Here is a 23306-nt window from a genome sequence, read left to right as displayed (position 1 = left end):
TGCAGAAGTATGCCTTTGCCCTTCCTTTTGTGGAAATGACTGAGCTCTCAGAGGTCTCACAGACATATTATGCAAAATTGACTTTTTGAGCTTTTAAGCATGTTATATTAGCAAGGATCAAAGAAGCACCTGTCATTAATCAAAATTCTCTGAGCACTCACAAAATCTCCATTGGCATTTTGCCCAGATTGTTGCATCACGTGTTAAATTTGGGACTTCTCTTGCACAGCATTTATATACATAAACCATGATCGGTCTCATTCTGTGGTCATATTGTCTTCAAAATGCTCTGTCTGCATAGCATGCAAATGTGCTAATGATTTCATTTGTTTACCTTCTGGTTGGTCATTCTTGTTTGTGACAGCAGAGGGAGCTAAAAACTCATAAATGCCTCTATGAATACTGAGGTGAAGTTTAGAAATAGCATTTTCTAAATACATATATTATTTATATAGGTTTTAAAATGTGAAATTCTCATCCCAAGATGACTGAAAACATGTTTAAAAGGGAATTAAAGACACATTAATGCATGATATGTGTTCTAATACAACCATGAACCTCATGAAGAGAAGACTACAGAAGAGAAGACTACAGAAGAGAAGACTACAGAATAACCACATCCACACCCTCAGTACAAGCTTGGTCATGATGCATGTTTTTGAATAATCAAACACAATGAAAAATGGTACTTTTATTTTAAGTACATTTTGATAAGTATGTGAACACACTGTCATTTGGCCTATTTCTTCGGCTCACACTACTTGCACACTACTTGACCTACTTGGCCACAGACCTCTTTTCAAGTCAACCACAGATGTATCAAAATGAAAAAAAAAACACTGCCTCTGCTATGTGCTGAATACAGTAAAAATGCCATTGAAAAACATCAGCAGGTAGTGCCACTAAGCCTCAAATGATCACAACAAGATACAGAAGGGGCAGATTTTGAATTTTGAAATTAATTACATTTTTGTAAAAATTGTCTACAATGATGTGGCTTTATTTTTTCCTCCTGTTGCTCTGGGAAGATTGTAAGTACCATGCACGGCCTAAATTGGCAAAGCTAAATGCTGTCATTTTGCATTTGTGTATCAAGAATCTGTCACGCGCTTCACTTCATGGATATGTTATTTCTTTATGTTTCACTGTAATGCATTCTTTCTAAAAATATGACAAACCTGTTGCTAATTGAAAAATTAAAATAAGTTTAATGTCATACTGTGGCACATTCTTGTATAAAATAGGAATAAATCTCCATGGAGACAAGCAGGTGGTCGACCCAACAAGAAGTGACATGCATTCAAAGAATATATTTTGTGAACACTACCAGTCAAAGTTTGAGCACACTTTTTCATTTAATGATCTTCTTTATTTTTATGGCTCTTTACATTGTCGATTCTCAGAGAAAGCATCAACACTATGAATGAACACATATGGAATGTAGTATTAAAAATAACATAAAAATGGCCACACTTTGCTTCGATCACTGCTTTGCACTTTTGGCATGAAGTGAAAACCATTTAAGTAGACTTCATCATGAAGCCCAATGAGAGAAGGCCAAGGGTTTGTAGTACTGTCAACAAAGCAAAGGGTGGCTACTTTGAGGAATTTTAATATAAAATATATATATATAAATAGTTGAGCTATTAAACCTTTTCTTTGCTACACACTTCCATATATCAAGCATTATATATTTGATGTCTTCTGTATGTGTTTATAATGTAGAAAGGCCCAAAAGTCACTGACAATTTTAAATCATCAATAGCTCTTATAATTCTTAAGTTACACTCACCAAATTTTAGCAGCAGGTAAACTGAACCTTCTGAGATTTTTGGCAATATATACGGTTATAATTGTTCACTTACACTTATCACTACTAGGGGAAGTAAAAATGACCTAATAAAAAAAAAAAAAAATGTTTTTAAGTGTCCACCATTTTCGGTTTCGCCCTGAATAGCCCGATCCAACACACTTTGCATAACATTTGAAAGCATTTCCGGGCTTATGCCTCTCATTTGATTCTCGATATTATGTTTTAAGTCGTTTATTGTCTGAGGTTTATTCACAAACACCTTTTCTTCAAGATCCTTCAAGCTCCACAGGAAGAAATTGGGACTAGTCAGGTCTGTGGAGATCACATACTTCACCCTGACTTTGAAAATAACCTATTATTCCTATAATGGCATTTATGCTTGGGGCTTCTCTGGTATTAAAATGTCAAAGGTAACACTGCTGGGTTACTGAATTTGACCCATGTGACTCAAAGTGCCACTGTTCAATGAGGGTTTGTTCCTCTGTGCTATATTTGCTCATTTTAATGTCAGAAGGGCAGTTCTAAATGCTCTGAAAAAATACAAGAAAAATATTTAGAAACAAAAGAGTTATGAATTGTTTCCAACTGTTAGTGACTTTGCACATAAAGAAACAGTAGGTGATTAGGTAGTAGGTGTGCCCAAACCTTTGACTGGTAGTATACCTTTTATTCAAGATATGTGTATGTATGTGTAATCTTTGCTTTCAACAGGTCTTGTCATGGGAACATACAAAACATCAACTGTAAATCAGGACAGTGGATTGAAAAAAGCTCAAGTTGGAGATAGTGTAACGTTGCATTGCTCATGTGCGGATGACAAAATGACTTTCTTCTCTTGGTACCAACAGAAGCTGGGGGAAAAACCTGAACTCATATCCAAGTGGGTAAAGGGCACCAAATATGCAATGGTAGAGCAAGTGTTCCAGCAAAGATTTAGCATTTTCCGAACAGAGCACAAAAAAGAAACCAACAACCTTAATATTACCGATGTTCAGACAGGTGACTCGGCTAGCTACTTCTGCGTAGTTGAAGTAAGCACCGCGATCGAATTTGGTGAAGGGGTCTTTGTACATGTTCAATCCAGCAATTCCAACATAAAATCCGTAGTCCAGGAGCAAGCAGAGAAGAAACTTTGGCATGGAGAACCATTGGAATTAAGTTGCATGGTGGAAAGTGATTCTTTTTCGGGAAAGCGGAGGTTTTTCTGGTTAAAGCACAGACCATCACAACCAGCGATCATCTATCCTGCAAATGAAGACTGTGAAACATCCAGGAAGAACTGTACGGTTAAACTGGACATAGAAACGGTAGAACCAGCACATGCAGGGACGTATTACTGCGTTCTTTCTTTGTGTGGAGAGCTGCTGTTTGGGAATGGGACATCTGTAGTAATAAAAGGTACACAATTAATTTGTCATTTAACACAAGAGGCGGGGTATTATGTAACTTTATTGCTCAGATGGTTAGATGGTTGGGAATATCGAGCTTGGTGTTTCTTAAACTGTGGTATGTGTGGCTCCTTTAGGTGATACTTGGACAGCTCTTCAGTTTATGTGTTTACCTTATATAGAGTTCATTTGATCCATTTTTTTGTCCTTTTTTTTGGATCATTTCTTGTGTAGAACTACAATGGAAATGATGTAGTCCACTTTAAGGCCTGTTTTTTTTTTTTTATATCATGTATCAAAGCCAAATCTTTTCTTTGGTGGTAGTTGGTGTGAAAAGTGTGAGCGCCACTGATCTAGCAAATTTAGGATGATCATCTGAACAAAACTCAGACTTAGAGGATATATGAACTTGGAGAATTTGTATTTATAGAAAGAGAACAGCTTCTGTGGCACGGCAAGAAGGTCTAGGTGGTTCCTGGGTTGTTTTTGGGTAGCAGAAACTTTTTATGTGGAAATGGCATGTTCGCCTCGTGTCTCTGTGGATTTCTTCTTGTTCTTCCCTATCAACCTAAAACATGCAAATTAATTGAATCATTAAATTAAATAGTACGCACCAAGTACAAGAGCTGAAGATGTCAACCACGGCTCCTGAAAAGTTGGCTCAGTTAGAGTTACGCATGTTTTTCGGTACAGTAAAGACAACCACAAAAGCATTTATTGTAGTCTATTTTTTTGGTTAAAAAGTTGTGGCTCTGCGTTTAGCTCTAATTTCTTCCTCATATCAATATAATGCAGTGTAAGCGAGTCCATTTCTTACTCATTGTTTTGAAAACCACTGTCTGAAATGTAAATGTCTAATGTTAATTCTTTTCATCCACAGTTATCTCTCGCTCACTGGTCAATGGGCTTGTTTTGGTGCTAGGGTTATTCTGCCTTACTAATATAATGCTGATAATCACTATCTGCAAACTGAGGAAAAATATGTCTGCAAGCCATCGCCATGGTAAAGTAATTAGCATTCTACAGGATACATGATTTTAGTGTTCAACTAATTTCACAATATCAACATTTTCAGATGCAGTTGGGCATAAGCAACATTGTGCCCTGGCAGATATGGTAAGTGATATAACTAATTGCAGTGGTCCGAAGATATTCCTTACTTACCTCACGCATTCAGAGCATCCTAATTATTCACCACAATGAGTTTAGAAGCCCTTTTCACAACTTTCAGAGAGCAATGCAGAGTTTCGCCATAAGGGTAAAGCTAAGAACTAACAAGTAGCATGATATTGCACACTTGCTGATGAGTATATAATATAGTGTGTTCTAATTAGATGAAGACAGCATGCAGCAAATGTATCATGATCTCAAGAGCTGCTTTTAAAATATATCTGCACTGGGGCAAGACATGTTTTGCTGAAATACATGGGAAAATTGGGTACAGGACCTTCAGTAAAATGAAAAATATATAGCTACAAACTATTTTCATTATGTTTTCAGAGTGATGCTGACATATATTATGCAGCCCTGAGCATAAATCGAAAAACTGAACCACAGAACCAGCAAGATACTATGGAAAATGCCTGTACATATTCCAGTGTCAGGGGCAGAAGAGAATGAAGATATGCACGCTACTATTAGCATGTATTAATATGCATCTTACTGGTAATTTATATTAAAGCGTACTATGTAACTCCTAGTATAGGGCCTGCCACCAGCTTGTCTCCATGTAGATGTTAATGTTTAATGTATCTTGTATTAAGTCAATTACAGATTTTACTGCTAAAAATACCTTGCAAACATGCATTCTGACAGTGAACAGGGTCGACTCTCCACAGATCCGACCTGAAACTTGGCGAGGTGGTGCCAGCAGATTTAAATAAATATAATGCCATAGTGTGCAAAATTCCGGGTGAAGTAGTAGCTCAGTAGAGTTTAGCAAGTGACAGACCCTCCACTAGAAAAGTTACTTAGTGCTCCATTTATACAGTGTGCATTCCAGATCTTTCTTCAATACATGGATAAGATTCAAATTGTTACGACGCCCTCTGCTGCCCAAATGTTGATTGTCAATTAATTTAAATATGTCTAAAACAACTGCGCTAATAGCATCACAAAAGTTAATAGAACATATGAGAGATGTGCTGAAAGAAGAGGAGAGGGGAGAGGTGGCTTACTTGAGGTGCATTTCTTTATTGATCAAGGAACATTATATAGTTTGACTCTTGCTTAATCTTGGTTTAGTCCTGATCTAGTTTTGGGTTTGTTCAAGTTCAGTTTTGATGTTGTGTGTATATGCATGTGTAATGTTTATATTAACAATTTGTGTAATCTTGCTCCCATCACACACTTAATATGTAACGTTATGATAATTATGAAATTAATTAAAGTGCAAGTTGAGAATTAAAAAAAAATAATAATACAGGAAGTAGTGTTGAGATCGAAAATGGAATTCCATTCAAGGCAGTTTAAACCTTTGTTAAACAAAATAAAGGTGTTGTCAGTTATGTGTATTAGTCTAATCATAGCTACTGGGTAATTTAGACAAGTTTTGGCCTTGGTTAGCATTATGGTTGTAATTACCTCTTTGTATGTCATATCTGCTGCCCATGTCCAACCAGGAAGTTCGATTATAAACTTCTAAACAAAAGGAAGTTTTTGTGAAATAAGTATTCTAACCTGTCATATGTATTTTAAACTCAACTTTTAAATGAACTAAACAAGAACTTTGTTAACAGTTGTAGACATCTTAAGTTACCACATAGTAGGTTTCCACAGTGGACCTGCAGACAGGAAGAGTGGTGTATAACACAACACAACATATACAGGAAAAAGACAAGATGACCTAGCTACTGTAATGACATAAATGTGTTCAAAGTCTATGTGTAAAAATATGCATGATTTGTTATAATTTGTAAATATTTTGCAAATATGAATAAAGTATGTATAAAAACATTGTATGTGTATAATTATAACAGAACATTTTTAAACAGCCCACAGTGCCTGAAAACGAAACCAGGCCTACAATAAAGTATTTCTTGCAGAAGTTTCCACCTTGACATCATTCAAGTTTTTATTTGTGTCCTTATACAATAGAGGCTTAATAAGCATTGTTTTAATAGATTTCATTTTTAAACAATGTCATTTTAGTTTATATGGTAAACTATAAGTATTAACCATTTCAAATAACTATTTTTACTATCCTAAAGTTCATAATGATTATTTTTTACTTTCCTTAAATTTAAAATACCCATATACCACGGCATGCACACAACTTATTAGTTACTTTTTCCACTTTCGGGACCTCTACCAGAGGCCTGGGTGCTTGAGGGTTCTGCGCAGTATCTTTGCTAGTACTGCATTTTTCTAGACAGAGATGTCTGAAGTTTTTCATGGGATCTGCTGTAGTTTCTCCTCCAGTTTGGGGGTCACTGCCCCAAGTGCGCCGATGACCACGAGCACCACTGATGACTTCGCCTTCCAGGCCTTCTCCAGCTCTTCTTTGAGCCCCTGGTATTTGATGAGAAATGGGCTATTGGAACAAGATGGATACATACATACATACATACATACATACATGCATACATACATACATGCATACACACATACATACATAATTTCTAATTGCAATAAAAACAAAAAAAAATTTGTTTGTTTTTTTTTTTTGGCTAGAAAGTTACATGCTATTAAAATTAAAATATCGTTACTGGTCAATACAATTAATTACTGTATTCAGTGTCATATTTACTATTTTATAACTGGCTCAATGTCTGCCCACATCGTGTCTGATTTCTTCCTTAATCACTTTCGTTCTTTTTTTTTTATAAATATATAAATAGAAATATTTTATGAAATGTACTGGGGAATCGTGATGGTGAGTACAATTAGGGGAACATTTACATAGAAAACATGATTGGCCAAACAAACAATGCGGTGTCTTAAAAAGGAGTGGATCTACTAAGTCAAAACCATTCCAGGTCACCATTCAGGTCTGCAAAATGAGGTGGCCTACTTTGGTGCTGCGCTTTACATTCTTGTGTGCTCTGGGTAAGTTGCAGGCTATTTTTTATCATTTATAGTATGTTTTGGACAGTATTTTGTTTAATAATAAGTCTTCATTTTGCAGCTCATCTACCGACACCAAGTCATGCAATGTCTTCAAGTGTCACTGTAAACATTGGCGACAGCGTAACATTGGAGTGCTCTTTCAGTTCAAGTAGCCCAGCGGTCTTGTTTTACTGGTACAAGCAAATCTTAGGCCAAAAACCTATCATCATGTCCCGGTTTTACAAACACGAGAAAAACAGCACTTTCATTGGCGACTTCCGTAATGATCCCAGACTTTCTATCAAAAATGGGAATTTCCAGAATCATCTCACCATTTCGGATTCATGTATGTCCGATTCTGCGAACTATTATTGCATCAGCGGGTATTCGTACATGTATACCTTTGAAGTTAGTGTCATGGTCACTGTGAAAAGTAGAGATGTGATGCTAGAAATGCAACTGGATCAACAAGAAGAGTTAGATGAGAGGATTCAACCATGGAGTAGCTCAGTTCTTCAATGTTTGGTGAATTTCACAAACTGCAATGGACAACAGAATGTTTACCGATTCAGAGCAAGGGAAGATAAACAGGCAGGAGTCCTTTACAGCCATGGAGGACGAGGTAGCAGAGATGATTGGTGCCAGAAAAGTGGAAAAAGTCCAACCAAGTCTTGTATCTACAACCTCCCCATACACAATGTAAGCTCAGAGCAGACTGGGACCTACTACTGCGCTGCGGTCGCCTGCGGACAAGTCCTGTTTGGGAATGAGACTTCTTTGGAATTATTGGGTAAGCTAAAATTCCTATATAATGATTATCCATAATCTAAAATGATCTCTTTTGGATTATGTGAAATTCCAAGTGTGCCATTTATCATCATACATTTATAGTTTGACTGGCTTGTCAAACTACTTTGGACATCTTTGTCTGGTTGTTCTTTTAGTATAGCTTAAATATATTTAAAAAATGTCCCAAGAGTAAATATGCAGGATTACTGAAATGCATGTGCATGTGAAACAAAAAAGGTGTGCAATAGCAATGCTTTATCAGTAACTGATTTTTATTCACAAAATAATACACACATATTGAGCGTCACATGAGAGTCTCTCTGATGTGAATGGTCACTACCTAAACCCCAGCACCTGCAGTCAACCATGAATCAGAGCAAATGCAGCCTCTGCAGCTCAGTGTGTGAATTCAGGAGGTTCTGAGCTTTCACATGAGGTATGGTCTGTTCATATACTGAGAATGAGAAAAACTTGTATGTGTTCTACAATCTACAGACAGTTCTACTGTCCATGTGTTTGAACAGAGACTCCAGTGGAGATGTACGTGCTGAGTGGAGCTGTGGTGTTCACCGTCATGTTGGCTGTGCTCCTCTGTGTCTCTGCTATCAGAGTGCTCAGGATAAGTCAGGTCCAGGGACAAGGTATGTACTCAACCAAACCTCAAAATCACAATATCACATTCATAAAAGCTGGTAAAACCTTAACAAAAGTTAAATACTCATTAAGAATTATTATTAATGACTGAACTGATTACATAAAAAGGCCCTTTTATATGAACAAAATGTATCTTGCCCCAGTACAATATATTATGTATGCAGCGCTTGAGGTCAAAATAAGTCTGCATGCTGTCTGCATCTAATCTAAGCGCAGTTTACTGTCTGAAAATCATGAAGTTCGAGTTAGCATGCTGGTTGTTGGTGGCTTTATCATAATGGCAAAGCTGTGGTCTCTGAGAGCTGTGAAAAGTGCTTATAATCTCATTGCAGTGAATAATTAGGTAGCTCTGAAAGCATAAGGTAAGGAATAACTTTGAACCACTACAAACCATTTAAAATGAACTAGTTCTGTTTTTCACATTTTTAAAACAGTAAAAATCAGACACATTGCTTTTAACTAAACGACCCGATGTAGACATATTCCATTTCAGTCGTAGGAAAGAAATACAAGCTCAACGTCCAAGGAACAACCTGGGTGTTCAGTGCATGAGGGAGAAGGCCCGGTACTGTATATATATATATATATATATATATATATATATATAATTTTAACAAAGTGTTCTTTTCAACAAATAAATCCCCACTAAAACATAATTGCTTGTAATTGCAAAGTATTAATGACAGCTCAAAAAAAATGTAATGTATACCTTGTGATGTCATGAAGCGGTAGTTTTCAAATTAACAGCTACCTTTACGTGATTCTAGTGTAGTTGTATGGAGCCTAAATAAGCAGTGTTTGTGTGTTAAACATGTGTGAATAAAACAACACAATTCCGGGTATTTTTTTTGATGAAGAAACATTATCACATGGATCAAAGAATAGAGTAATATGGGCACTTTATAGTCTATTTTATTTAGTTTAGTTTATTTCACATGTATGATTAACATAAGCAGCAACCAGCAATATGTAACACTCAAAAAAATCCCCCCCCCCCCCCCCACACACACACACACACACACATATATATATATATATATATATATATATATATATATATATATATATATATATATATATATATATATATATATATATATATATAATATTTATTTATTTATTTATTTATTTATTTATTTATTTATTTATTTATTTATTTATTTATTTATTTATGTTGCATCTTTTATAAGGCACAAGGTCATCTTCTGTCAGGTCAGGGGTAAGATTTTACCATTTAATACATATATAATTCACAATTGTTTAAAAGCTCATCTAGGTAAATTCATTTCTTGTACATTTATTTCGAAAATATAGATTCAGCCTTTTCCTGATGACGTCCAGTATGCTGCCGTGCATCTCAAAAGATCAGGTCGCACCCGTGTGCAAAGAGATGAGACCTCGAGGGAGTGTGTGTATTCTGAAGTGCACCAGTAGAGAGAGCCACTTCACTGCACCAAGGACAGTCACCAAGACCTACTCAATGTTTGTGTGTAATATATTGCTATTATGACCATGTTAGATCGTCTTCACACATGTTAGTGCGCTCTCTGGACCAACCCCTCCAAAGTGCAACTGTCGTGTTCACACCCACTTTTTTTTTTGTTTCAAGTGCATATAATAAGTTAGAATACTTATCTCCTATTTTTACTTTTCTTTTTGTAAATATAGGTGAAGTTTCTAATTTCAGGCTTCCAGTTAAACATAGGCAGCAGGCTACAACATAGGTAGAGGTAATTATATAAACACCCTAGCAACCATAATGTTAACAAGACAAACTTGTCTAGATTGCACAATAGTTTTGATTTGATAAATAAAAAACAAATAAAAAATCTAAAACCTACGCTGCCTTCCTTTCTTGCAAATTGTTATTGCATTTTGGATAGAATTTTCAGTGTTGATGAGGTATTTAGGCATTTTTTAGGCATTTTTTTTGTACTTTTGTCTGCTACTTACCCGATGTAAAACTCAGGTACTATTCCACCAAACCAAGTAATCATTAGAAAAAAAATAAAAAAATAAATACAAAATCAAAATAAAATCCCGTCTTATATACAGTTTTGGCTTTGAAATTTTTGCTTTTGGCTTTTTTAAAAATTTAGTCTTTGATTCCATATTATTTGTGTTTTGTTATGTAAAAATCTAAATGTAATAGATATTTACATTATTAAAAAGATATAAAACACATTACACAAACACATTGTTAAAGGTATTTTGAATGCTTAACTATGCAAACTATTTCAGTAATTCAGCCAGATTTCAGATCATACAAAACACCATGCTTGCAAGTGTAGAAACAGATCAAATCAGGCTCAAAACAGTAGCTGAATGTTGAAATCCATGTTAGTGATGGACTTAAAATGTTAGGCTGCCCATGCATCTTGTAATACATATGTCTGATGGTAACTGTCAGGTTGAGCATTCACATGAGAGGGTCTCTTTACGGATTGTGGTCGGACTCTTCAGAACTCTTCTGTAGTCTGTAGTGGTTTGTAAGAGGAAGTGTGCAGAGTCATGCACAGGGGACTTCAAAAAACAAGAGTAATGGCCGAACGCAAAGAAGATTTAAAATGTTATGGTGAACTTTAGAAGTGTAATCTGTTTAATTTCATAGTAACTGGATTATCTTGTTAAAGGTCTTATATTACATAAATGGATTCTTGTGAGCTTTCAGCCATGTCATAATGTCGTTACTTTGTCAAAAGCATACCTGGAGCTGTGTTTTGTTTCATTTGCTGGTAGTCTGTTTACATCACCAAAGCTCAAAATCCTCTGTTCCACCTTGTGATTTGGTTAACAGTTATTTGTATTCTAAAGTGAACTCCTCCATACTGCAATACAGTAGAATAACCTTAGATTGTTGCTCTTTCCAAAAGTTAGTTACTTAGTTCAGCTGAGATCTATATTATCATCTGGTGCACAGAGAAGCTAAATAAGGCTAAAACAGCAGCTGTACCTTCAAAGTTTGGCAATTCCAAGGCTGAAATGATACAAATGTTCCAAATGATTCTAGCAAAAATGTATGGAGTTTAAAAGTGCAGTAGAGTATGAACTGTATTACCACTTAATGACATCACAAGGTGGAACAGAGTGTTTTCAGGTTGCAGGTTTGTATGTATGTTAAACATGTGTGAATGAAACAAAACACAACTCCAGGTATGGTTTTGATGAGGAAACAATATTCTAATATGGATGACAAGTTCACAAGAGTCAATTTTGTGTAATATAAGACCTTTAAAAATGTGTACTTTAGTCTGGTGGTGCCCCCTGTTTGCCTCCATGAGGAAATTTTAATTCCATACTTTCGAACATTCCAGGCAAAGTAATAGCTTCTTCCTAGAGACAAGTATGTGATGACACTCTACCAGGAACCACAGTACACAGGCCCGTGGACAGGAGTACGGAGTAGGTGAAAAATGCTCAAATGCAGAACAATACCAGATCACTTAAACATGCATGAATAAACAAATACAACTCAAAATTAAATATTATTCCAATTCAGGTGGCTCTTTTTTATCCCTCCAGGGGCAATTCATTTGAGCGACATCATACAATAAAAAATAATTGCACAAAAATCACACAACAAGCTCGGCAAACACGGTGAATCCTCTAACAAATATGCAGTACAATAACAAAAATCTATAGGATCGTTGTTTATCGGCTTGATGGCAGCAAAGCAAACTCCCCTTTCAGGACATAGTCTGATGTAGGGCTGCAGTCGACTAAAGAAATTCTTGCTCGTCTAAAGACTAATCTTGCAGATTGATTAGTCGTCTGAAAAGGGGGCGTGGGCAAACTATCACTGTATCTCTGTATATGACCCAAACTACACTAAGAAGACTACACCTACATGGCAGTTCATGCAAAACTACTATTTATACAGAGTTGTGTTATGTTTTTCTAAGTCCGAGAAATGTATGTCACACCACATCTTTTCCAGGAGCATTTCTCGGCTCTGGTGTGATCAGGGGCTCATGATATTAAGGGGGTCTGCTGTGTCCATGCAGTTGCGTGGTTGAACACTGGAGTATTCACAGTCAGTCTGAGCTGTGACTCTCTGTCTTCTGGATGAAGGGTGAACGCTCAAAGCAGCGTAATGGAGGGAGTTCACTTCCTGCTCCTGAACCTGCAACAACAAGATGAAGATATGTGACACAAAGTTGTAGTTATATTAGTCATTGTGTTTGTACTTTGCACTTATACCAGATAGTTACTGTAAGTGTCACGGTTCACATCTATTTATAGGCCTTGTGTGGTCTACTTCCTCAGAAGCTTGTGCTACTGTTGTTTGTAGTGGTTTTAATGGCAAGTTTGCAGACAGCGTCAAAGAACAAATTCAGTGTTAAGAAGAACTAGAACAGGTCTAAAACCAAATCAGTTTTATCCAAAATGTCAATGCACTCCAGTTCTCTAAGATTTGCTTGGCAACTGTAAAGTGCATTATAAAGAGAGCATATTATTATCAGGCTTACATACACAGATAGAGCATCATCTTACATTTTGTTCATTGTAAATTGAAATGTTGATCTAAAACAGCTTACAATTGCAACAATATAGCCTACAGGGAAGTGGGTGGAGATATGGGGTAGGTAAAAACTGGACTTTTATGAGCACTCAAACCTCAAACACAGAACAATACAAGATTACAATACAACTCTGAGTAAACTTATCATGGGAGAACACTGGTATAATATGATGAAAGATTTGAACAACTGAAAAAGTCAGTGATTGCCACGAGCAGAAGTGGATTGACCATAATTTGATGATGATTAAAAAAGTGTCTCAACTCACCCTTGCATTAGTATTTGAAGATGTTCCAGACTGCAGTTTGAGTTCTGAAATGTAAAGTGTATCACAAATGTAAATGTAATCACAAATCAATGGCCAGATATTTTTAAATACATGACACGACATGAATCGCTAAATTGACTCTTGTGAACATTGACTCATGATATAATGCTGTTACCTCATTAAAAACATACCTGGAGATGGGTTTTGTTTCCTTCACATGTTTGAGTAATCCTTTTATTATTAAACTGTCTATATCTCCAAAGCTCAAAAATGCTGTGTTCCACCCTGTGACGTCATTAACCGGTAGCTTAAACTGAACAGGTATTTGTAGGCTAAATTGAAATGCTACATACTGTAATATAGCAGAATAACCTTTTTTTTTTTTGTTTCCTTTGAAAAAAAAAAAAAAGTTTTGCCCATAACTATAGTCTGTATAAATAAGTGGACTAGGTGAGTGTGATGTCACCCATAGCGTTCAGTTCCAGCCAAATTAATTTGGAGTTTCATGTTTAGAGTTCCAACCTTAAGTATCATAGCAACCAAAGAGCCAGAGTGAGGTCCACCGCTGGTTTAGCAAGGAGTAGGAGCTTTGGCAATGCTATCACTCAAACCTGTTGCTAACACAACCTGAGTGACCTCGGCGAAAGAAAGCACCTGATTTGTTTGTTATTAATGTTCATATCTTGGTTTATGGATAAAACAGCAAAATAAAAATATCAGGATCATGCAGAGCAGGTTAATATCAACATTAAAACCAAAATGACAAGGCTCAGCAGTTAGAAAGAGAGGGGTGACAATTTTTCAAAATATATATATATATATATATATATATATATATATATATATATATATATACATATACATACATACATACAAGATTTACCATTACCTTTTTTTTAATAATATGACAGCCATACTTTGCCCATGTCTGGTCTATGCCCATAACACACTTGAGCTTGCTATAGAAAGTCGACAATATCTTCTTGCGAAGCGAAAACGAGACTAAAACAATAACTGTAGCTTTAAAGTTTGGCAATTGGAGAGCTTGCTGCATCACCACTTAATGACATCACAAGGTGCAGGAGTGTTTTCAGGCCGAAAGAAGAACTCAGCCTAAATATGCAGTGTTTGTGTGTTAAACATGTGTGAATGAAACAAAAACACAACACAACTCTAGGTATGTTTTTGATGAGGAAACATTTTAACATAGATAAGAAAATAGCTTAATATGGGCCCTTTAATATGGTGACAAATTTACTGCTTTAGCCAATAACATATAAACATAATTCAGTTATATTATTGGTGGACGTCTGTCACCTGTGGAAAGGCTGTAGTATTTCTTCTTCAATATACACAAGGCTGAAGCCAGTAACAGAACCAGGACAGAGGAGAACACCAAAGCTCCACTCAAGATGTAGATTCTGGGATCTTCTCCATCTACAAAAACACCATTCAAGATTTAAATGGTTGATAAACACACTTTGTCCATCTCCTGATCTATACAATTATGGATAATATCTAGTCTTTACATGCCGGAGCAGACTGCTTGAGAAGACTTAAATGGAAGACTTAAATGGTAACCAAAATGATGACTAATGATTGTAAAACAAAAATGCAACTGTTGCCAGCAGAGGATGCAAGCAGTTCAAATTAGGCTGGAAACAATAGCTGCTAGTATTGTTTATCAGTTTCCTGGTAAAGGCAATTTGAGTGAAAGTCTATAGACTAGAACAGTGGTTCTAAACCTGGGTTTGATCGAACCCTAGGGGTTTGGAGAGTCAGTCTCAGGGGTTTGGCGGAGGTCAAGACACACACCCGACTCATATGATCCGTGGACTGTGAGCGTCTCCAGACGCTGGCCGTGTCCCAATTTGACAAATGCACCCTTTGATGTGCCTATCGAAGTACCCGCCCGACTTAAGTGAGCCATTGGAATGGCATAAAAACATAAAATGACATAAAAACGAAGAAAAGGAACAGACTTTGCTGTGAAAATGACATGAGAGTGGCCAAAGTGAAGCCATGCATTTCTGAACTGGTCTCTCAAAGGCAACAGCAGAAGTCGCACTGATTTGCAGTAAATATTAAATTATTAAATAATTATTCTAGCCTGATGGAAATTAGGTGATGGGTGTGTGTTAAAATGTTAAAAATAATATATAGCATAAATACAATAATTTCATTATTGGAATACATAAGGTTCAAAATTAAAATAATTTCAGTGTGGTAGTATTAAAAAAGGTCATGTCTTTGTTAAAAGGTATGTATGTAATTTGTTGTGAGTTCATGCATTTTATTGGTTTTATTCTTTGAACACAGTGATGTTAAAGCATGCTTCATTTTGTGCACCAGTAAAACATACATACTGTATGTCTTGAATTTGAAAACAATAATATTTTATTTTTCAATAAACAAGGGTTCGGTGAATGTGCAAATGAAACTGGTGCGGTTCAGTACCTCCAACAAGGTTAAGAACCACTGAAGACTAGAACAAAGAACATTCTTACTTCAGCCATCCCCTTTTTCAAACCATGCATATGTGTATTTGTGTCTGTACTGGTATGTTATTATGTGAATTATATGTGTAGGTTTGAAACAAATATTAACTAACTAATCTACAGAAGGCTTCAAGTATATGTAGCTTAATTTGGTCCTTTATGGTGTTTTGTTGCCAACACTCCAATTCCTTGCAATTTCTTGGTGTCGCCCTTTTATAAGATGCTGAAAAGATTCGTCCTAAATAAAACTCTTAAAATCTGACTCAATATAAAATTCACAGTGCTCCAGGTGTCCAATGGGTTAGGAACTGCCTAAAAGTAAAATTGTGTTGTACAGAGCAAAACTGAACAAACTCAAAGATGTCAAACTCGCAGTGAAGGAATTGTAGTGACAGAACAGAAAAATACAAGAACCAAAGTAGTAGAATTCCAAAAAGTAAAAATGTTATCTTACAAAGTGAAAAAGGATTCATAATAGGCTGGTTTTGCCAAAATATAAAGATACACTTCCTAACAAATTAATGTCTCCTGCAGAGGCAGGATATGTATTGGCCAAGAATGTCTGTTCCTTTACAGTCATAACTTTTGTAAACACAGGCTACAATTCAAATGAGATTAGCCCAGATAATAATAATGACATTTGTAACTCACATTTTATTGTGATCCTGGTCCCATTCCCAAACAGGACTTGTCCACAGGCAGCCACAGCGCAGTAGTAGGTCCCAGTCTGCTCTGAGCTCACATTGTGTATGGGGAGTTTGTAGACACAGGACTTTGTTGGACTGTCTGTATTGCTCTCACACTGATCACTGCTGGATCCATTACTGTAAAGGACTCCTACGGCAGACTCTTCAGACTGTTTGAACCAGTGAACCCTGTGCTCTCCTTCACAGCTCTCAGTCTGGACGTTACAGTTTAGAGTCACAGAATGTCCTGGTTCTGTGTCTTCATGTGGAGACTGACGGACCTCAGCTGTTGGGCTCAAACTCTTCACAATCAAAGTGACACTTTTTATGATGTCTATGTCGTGTAGAAAACAACTTATGCAAAGGTAAACCGCTGAGTCGGACATTTTGACATTTTTTATATTTAGATTATTAGTATTCTCATGTTCAGTATCCAGAGTGAAACGATGGCTAGTTTCGACTTCTCCGTGCAAATCTTTGGTCCGGTAATATTCGGAGAATGAAGAAATGCGTGTTGGTTTCGTGCCCAAACTTTCCTTGTACCAGTATCGCATGGCACCAAGCACTTTGTTCTTGTCTTCATAGTAGCAGTTTAAGGTGATGCTGTCTCCTACTGTAGCAAAGAGGAAATGGCTCGTTTCATGAAGATTCACCTGAGCTGAAGAGATAAAAGAGAGCATACTTTTTAGTCTACTCTATATAACAGAAAAGCAAGAAACTTTCATAAAGAATTGCTCACCTTTGCTGGCCAATCCGAGACTTAGGACTAGCAGAACTAGAAATGGTGGGATCATCTTGAGAATCAGGTGCACAATGGAAATTATTGATACCACCTCTGCTCTTATCTGCCAAGCTTGCATTTGATTGGCTTGTCAAAAAGTTGCCTGGAAAAATGATTTGCTGTGACCTCATGTACAATGGTGTCACCAGTCAAAGGCTTAACAAAAGACCCTGGAAAGTTTATTGATGCTATTTATATCATTTTAGATTTAACAACGTTTGGTGAAGCTCAGATACTTCAAGGGGCCGTCAGGAGTGGAGGAACACACACACACGACATTATGTGAACTTTATTACAATAATTGCAATCATACCACCACTATTGCTGTATACCACTATTATTGTTGTGTTATTGTTTTCATTGTATGTACACGTTTCTATTGTTGCTGTCACTACTATTATTGTCATTATTATTGCCTTATTCATTAACTAATTTATTTATTGAATTAATTTGTGGTTCTGATGGAGATAAATAAATGGATGAATATAAACACACATATTAAATATAAAAATAAAGAACATGAATTATTAAATAATAATTTAAATATACACATATATAATATATATATATACACACAATAATAACAATTATTGATAATAATAAATTAATTATTAATCAATAATAATAATAATTGACAACAAATACATAAAAAGATTAGGGTTAGCAAGGAATGGGCGCGTTGCTAGGGGGTACTGCCCCTTGAGTGCGGGCTCACCAAAACCTTGCCTCTTTTAATGCATTGTACAGGACACGCATGCACACACATTTTACATTTAAATCTAAATAACCAATACCACCATTAGGACCACAAAACTAACATAGAGCAACATTGACCAACACTGAGTATGACAGCAATAATAAAACCTGTTATCGTTATCTTTACTTTTATTAATATTATTAGTATTACTTCTTTATCTCCGCACACACACTCATACACTCTCACACACACACACACACATATTTACAAAGAAAACCAACCAAGACAGAATAATGCAACACTTTTACACATCAACACAACTTTCTCTGTAAATAGTAAGCTGTAAATATTGTATGTGTTTCTATGTCACTGGGTGTTCTTCAAAATAAAAAAAAAATAAAAAAGGAGTGGAGGAATTTGTAGCACTTGATAATAACTAAATAATAATAATTAAAATAATAATAATAATACATCATGAACAAAAACCCAATTCATAATCAAAATGAAGTTTATGAAGACAATGAAGTAGTTACTAAGCCTGAATAATTCTGAATAAACTTCATTATAAAGACTTTGTTAAAGCCTTCTTCATGCATGAATAAAAGTAATAATTATCTCACAGGGGAATCATGTTAAGGTAAAGTCACACAATTACCTCACAATAAATGAGGAATAAAAAGAATCATTAATTATCCCTGGTTCATGACTCGTAGATCTAAAACAAACAAAAAAAAAAAAAAAAACAACAACAAAAAAACAACATTTGGCACATAAATGGTATTCAGTTTGTAGTTATGTGCACAGTTTTGGAAAAGCTGGATGAAACAGTCATAAACTCCTTCTAAGAAAGTGACATATTTCAATGTAGGAAACCCATCATGCTAAAACCGGCCCTAAAACCTGCCCAGGAGTCAAACTTGGCATATTGTTTCTATGAAGTGTGCAAGCCAGTCAGTAAATATGGCAGATATCTGTGGATACAGCACAAAATGTTGTTAATTTGAGGTGAGAGTTTAGAGTTCTTTCTGAATGATCCAAGAGAAATCTCTTTTATTGTACGGCTTCCTGATTATCCTGTGTGGTATCAATGACCCAACTCCCTGATGGAATGCGTAGACTTCCTGTTTTCGACATGACTGATATTTTAACTTGTGTTTGGTGTGTTCAGCTACATCTTGGACTGCCTGGTGGTCTGCCTCTCTGAAACTCAGTATGACTTAGTGATGGAAACCACAAACTTTGCAGCAGAGAGACATACTTCAAATAAGCTCAGAACATCAACGCCTTTCGCTGAAGTGTTTACGTCAATAGTAGAACAAATGTGGACTTTGATGTTATTTTTCTCATGCAAAAGGTGATGGTTTGTACTGAATGTGGTAACAATTTATGATCCATTTGATTAGTTATCTATTTATTTATTGTAAGACTGAAGAAGAGTGAAAAGAAAATGCATAGTCTGTACTGAGTTGGCAGAGTGTTTGTCCACTGAGACGAGTGTCTCACTCATACACCAGTGTCTGTGCACACTGGTGCATGAGTGTGTGTGTGAATGGTGACTTATTCTTTCATGTAAAGTGAGTGAGTGTCATTGAAGTAGAGAAGTGCACATAAATGTGACTGTTGGGCTTTACTTTCTATATTCTGTGCAGAGGCTGCAGTGGTTTTTAGCTAACCACAAATGGGACAAGCTCTGCATGACAAACAGAACAAGCATCACTCAGTACATAAGTACAGGGTTCAGATCACACTTTGGCTCTCTTTCTTCATCACTGTTACACTTCCTGTTTAAGACAGTCTTTTTGGTAATCACACTAGCTGCAGTGTTTTTTTTTTTTTTTTTCCCTTCCAGCAAAAATGGCTTTCCGATGCTGCCAAATCCTTCAAGTATCACCAATTAAGTATTTTTGGGGAACAAAATAAGTACCAAAGTGAGTACAGAGCAGTGGACTTGTACCGGTGGCGGTGAAAACAGGGTTTGACATCTTGAGTATAAAGATTACTCAAACATGCATGAATCAGTATACACACTACTCTGAGACAGTACAGGAGAAGAGGTAACGATTATAACACAGTTAGAAGCTCTAAAAGGCATAAACAAATGTATTTGTTTTAAAGAAAACCACAGTTCATTTTACAATGAACCAAATGAAGAATTATCAAAAGGTAAAAGAAAAATCCAGTTCTGTCAACTGCACAAATAGTTTTTGAGTGAAGACATTTTGCTGCTCTTCCAAGCTGTTTCTTCATTTCTGGTCAGATTGCTGGTGGACACTGCCGTATATCTATCTGAAGGGAGGAGCTGACTACACTGAAACTAACACACCTGTTGTTTACAGTTCCTGTTTGTTGAGTAGGTTTATTGAACTACACTAAGTGTAAAATGTGCCTGAGCCATATTTACATAATCATTCACACCCCTAATGGCTGCTCTCACTCTGTTAACAGACTGGTTGGCCCTATTGTTTTCCTTGGTTAGATTTGGGTCTGAGGATGCAGTTATAAATAGGACATAAATGAAAAAGCCACAGTAGGGGCTAGGCCTGATGGTTTTCTTTGGTCACACTGATAGTCTTCAGTGTTGTTCTTATGAGGTCTGAAAGTAATTTCTTTCTTTTTTTTTTTTTTTTACCACATTGACACTTTGAGTTGTATTATTTATTTTATAAATGAAACTTAAAACAAAACAAAGGTGTTATTAAGTTTAACAGACAAAAACATTCATGAAATAAAAGCACAGAGAAAAGCTATTTTATGTTATCTGGCCCTTGTGGACAGTTAAGTTTGTCAGTTTGTTTCTTAAAGAATATTACAAATAAAACACCTTACCTTAAAATAATCATAATTAAAATGCATTACCCATAATAACATATGGCAGACATAATATTATGCACATTGCACAAATAACCAAATACAACCCAAGCTATCAACAGCAGCAAGAAAGATATATGAGTTTATTAAATGGCAACATATTTATCATAAAATCTTTCATTTTTCCACAAGTAGATGCATTCACTCCATGTGTCAGGTGTCTGCCCGCTCCTTCTGTTCACCTGTTCTGTGGCCCTGTACTGGAGAAATTTGGGGAAATCCTGGAAAATTAAAACAATGCAAAAACGTTACCAGTGGAAATAAAAATTATGAGGTTACAATTAACACGCTCATACCTTAGTCTTTGTTGTAGAATTTCTCATGCATGTGTCTGTAAAAGGAGTGAGGTGTATTTAATCTTGTTTTTCCTCCTGGTAATATTTTGTAACAGCAGTACTTTGCTACAAACTCAGACTTCTGCATACTGTCTGCAGCTAATTGTAAAATATTTTATTCATTGAACACACAAAAGGAAGTTTTGCCATCTCAAAAAGTTGTTCTTATACTATGCACATGCCTGGAAATGAATACATGTGAATACTAGCGATATTAAATTGACCTCTTCTTCCCTTCACTGTTCAAAAATCTGTACTTCAGCTTTAAGTGACAATTTCGGCCAAACTGATATTTTACGAAATCTTATGACTGAATGGCTCAATTCACTACCAAAATATCACAATAATAATCCAATGTAACACTCCTTTCTCTGAACATATCAGTGCTTAACTGTCAGTAACAAATTATTTAACTCCAGTGGAATCCTTTTGAAAAAACGATTGAAGTTAAAGCTAAATGGACATTACATGGTGGCACAGTGGCTGGTACTCATGCCTCTCTCCAAGAAGGCTCTGGCTTCAATCACCTCTACCCGGGCCTTTCTCGATGAGTTTCCTAATAACAACTGTATATTTGATAACTGGTAATCAAATCCATAATTGTTTTGACATATTCTACATGTAAAAAGTTAAAATTTTGGACTATTTTTGTTTCTCAGGTAATGTTACCAATGTTACACTTAGGATATTTAAATTCTGGCCCCTCAGTACAATGGCACCACATTTATTGAATTTAATAGTATGTAATAAGTATTTACCTGTCTTGCTTTGCGTGTACAGGCAAAATGTGAGCAAAATGACCAGGCTTATGCTGAATACAGAAACTCCACTCAGAAAGTAAACCATATTGTCAGAGTCATCTACAAATAAACAGTTGATAATAACATTAACAGAAAAAATTTACATTAACAGAATTTTCCAAAGACTTACTTTTTAAACAGATCCTGCTCCCATTCCCAAACAGGACTTGTCCACAGGCGGCCACAGCACAGTAGTAGGTCCCAGTCTGCTCTGAGCTCACATTGTGTATGGGGAGTTTGTAGACACAGGACTTTGTTGGACTGTCTGTATTGCTCTCACACTGATCACTGCTGGATCCCTTAATGTAAAGGAGTCCTGCAGCAGACTCTTCAGACTGTTTGAACCAGTGAACCCTGTGCTCTCCTTCACAGCTCTCAGTCTGGACGTTACAGTTTAGAGTCACAGAATGTCCTGGTTCTGTGTCTTCATTTGGAGACTGACGGACCTCAGCTGTTGGGCTCAAACTCTTCACAATCAAAGTGACACTTTTTATGATGTCTATGTCGTGTAGAAAACAACTTATGCAAAGGTAAACCGCTGAGTCGGACATTTGGACATGTTTTATATTTAGATTATTAGTATTCTCATGTTCAGTATCCAGAGTGAAACGATGGCTAGTTTCGACTTCTCCGTGCAAATCTTTGGTCAGGTAATATTCGGAGAATGAAGAAATGCGTGTTGGTTTCGTGCCCAAACTTTCCTTGTACCAGTATCGCATGGCACCAAGCACTTTGTTCTTGTCTTCATAGTAGCAGTTTAAGGTGATGCTGTCTCCTACTGTAGCAAAGAGGAAATGGCTCGTTTCATGAAGATTCACCTGAGCTGAAGAGATAAAAGAGAGCATACTTTTTAGTCTACTCTATATAACAGAAAAGCAAGAAACTTTCATAAAGAATTGCTCACCTTTGCTGGCCAATCCGAGACTTAGGACTAGCAGAACTAGAAATGGTGGGATCATCTTGAGAATCAGGTGCACAATGGAAATTATTGATACCACCTCTGCTCTTATCTGCCAAGCTTGCATTTGATTGGCTTGTCAAAAAGTTGCCTGGAAAAATGATTTGCTGTGACCTCATGTACAATGGTGTCACAGTCAAAGGCTTAACAAAAGACCCTGGAAAGTTTATTGATGCTATTTATATCATTTTAGATTTAACAACG

General features: G+C 36.2%; 4 protein-coding genes across 4 annotated transcripts; 2 read left to right on the top strand and 2 right to left on the bottom strand.

Moving 5' to 3' along the window:
* The first annotated feature begins 552 nt into the window (after window positions 1-552).
* LOC129457148 (uncharacterized) lies at window positions 553-3669 on the top strand. Its single transcript, XM_055229256.1, has 3 exons — window positions 553-631; window positions 2525-3211; window positions 3632-3669. Exons 1-3 carry the CDS (start codon window positions 553-555, stop codon window positions 3667-3669), a joined length of 804 nt encoding a protein of 267 aa, XP_055085231.1.
* Window positions 3670-7191: 3522 nt separating this feature from the next.
* On the top strand, window positions 7192-9243 carry LOC117386021 (uncharacterized). Its single transcript, XM_033983327.2, has 4 exons — window positions 7192-7248; window positions 7328-8038; window positions 8562-8678; window positions 9185-9243. The coding sequence occupies exons 1-4, from the start codon at window positions 7200-7202 to the stop codon at window positions 9241-9243; spliced, it is 936 nt and encodes a 311-aa protein (XP_033839218.2). The 5' UTR covers window positions 7192-7199.
* A 3409-nt stretch (window positions 9244-12652) lies between these two features.
* LOC117386020 (uncharacterized) lies at window positions 12653-17457 on the bottom strand. Its single transcript, XM_055229255.1, has 6 exons — window positions 17403-17457; window positions 16625-17321; window positions 16328-16345; window positions 14797-14900; window positions 13480-13523; window positions 12653-12814 (listed from the first exon to the last, which is right to left on the bottom strand). Exons 1-6 carry the CDS (start codon window positions 17455-17457, stop codon window positions 12653-12655), a joined length of 1080 nt encoding a protein of 359 aa, XP_055085230.1.
* Window positions 17458-21095: 3638 nt separating this feature from the next.
* Window positions 21096-23103, bottom strand: LOC129457147 (uncharacterized). Its single transcript, XM_055229254.1, has 5 exons — window positions 23049-23103; window positions 22275-22967; window positions 22103-22204; window positions 21306-21340; window positions 21096-21230 (listed from the first exon to the last, which is right to left on the bottom strand). Exons 1-5 carry the CDS (start codon window positions 23101-23103, stop codon window positions 21096-21098), a joined length of 1020 nt encoding a protein of 339 aa, XP_055085229.1.
* Window positions 23104-23306: the final 203 nt, after the last annotated feature.

Source organism: Periophthalmus magnuspinnatus, chromosome 18, assembly GCF_009829125.3.
Source record: "Periophthalmus magnuspinnatus isolate fPerMag1 chromosome 18, fPerMag1.2.pri, whole genome shotgun sequence".
In the NCBI taxonomy this organism is placed as follows: Eukaryota; Metazoa; Chordata; class Actinopteri; order Gobiiformes; family Gobiidae; genus Periophthalmus; species Periophthalmus magnuspinnatus.
This window is presented reverse-complemented; position numbering and strand designations above follow the sequence as displayed.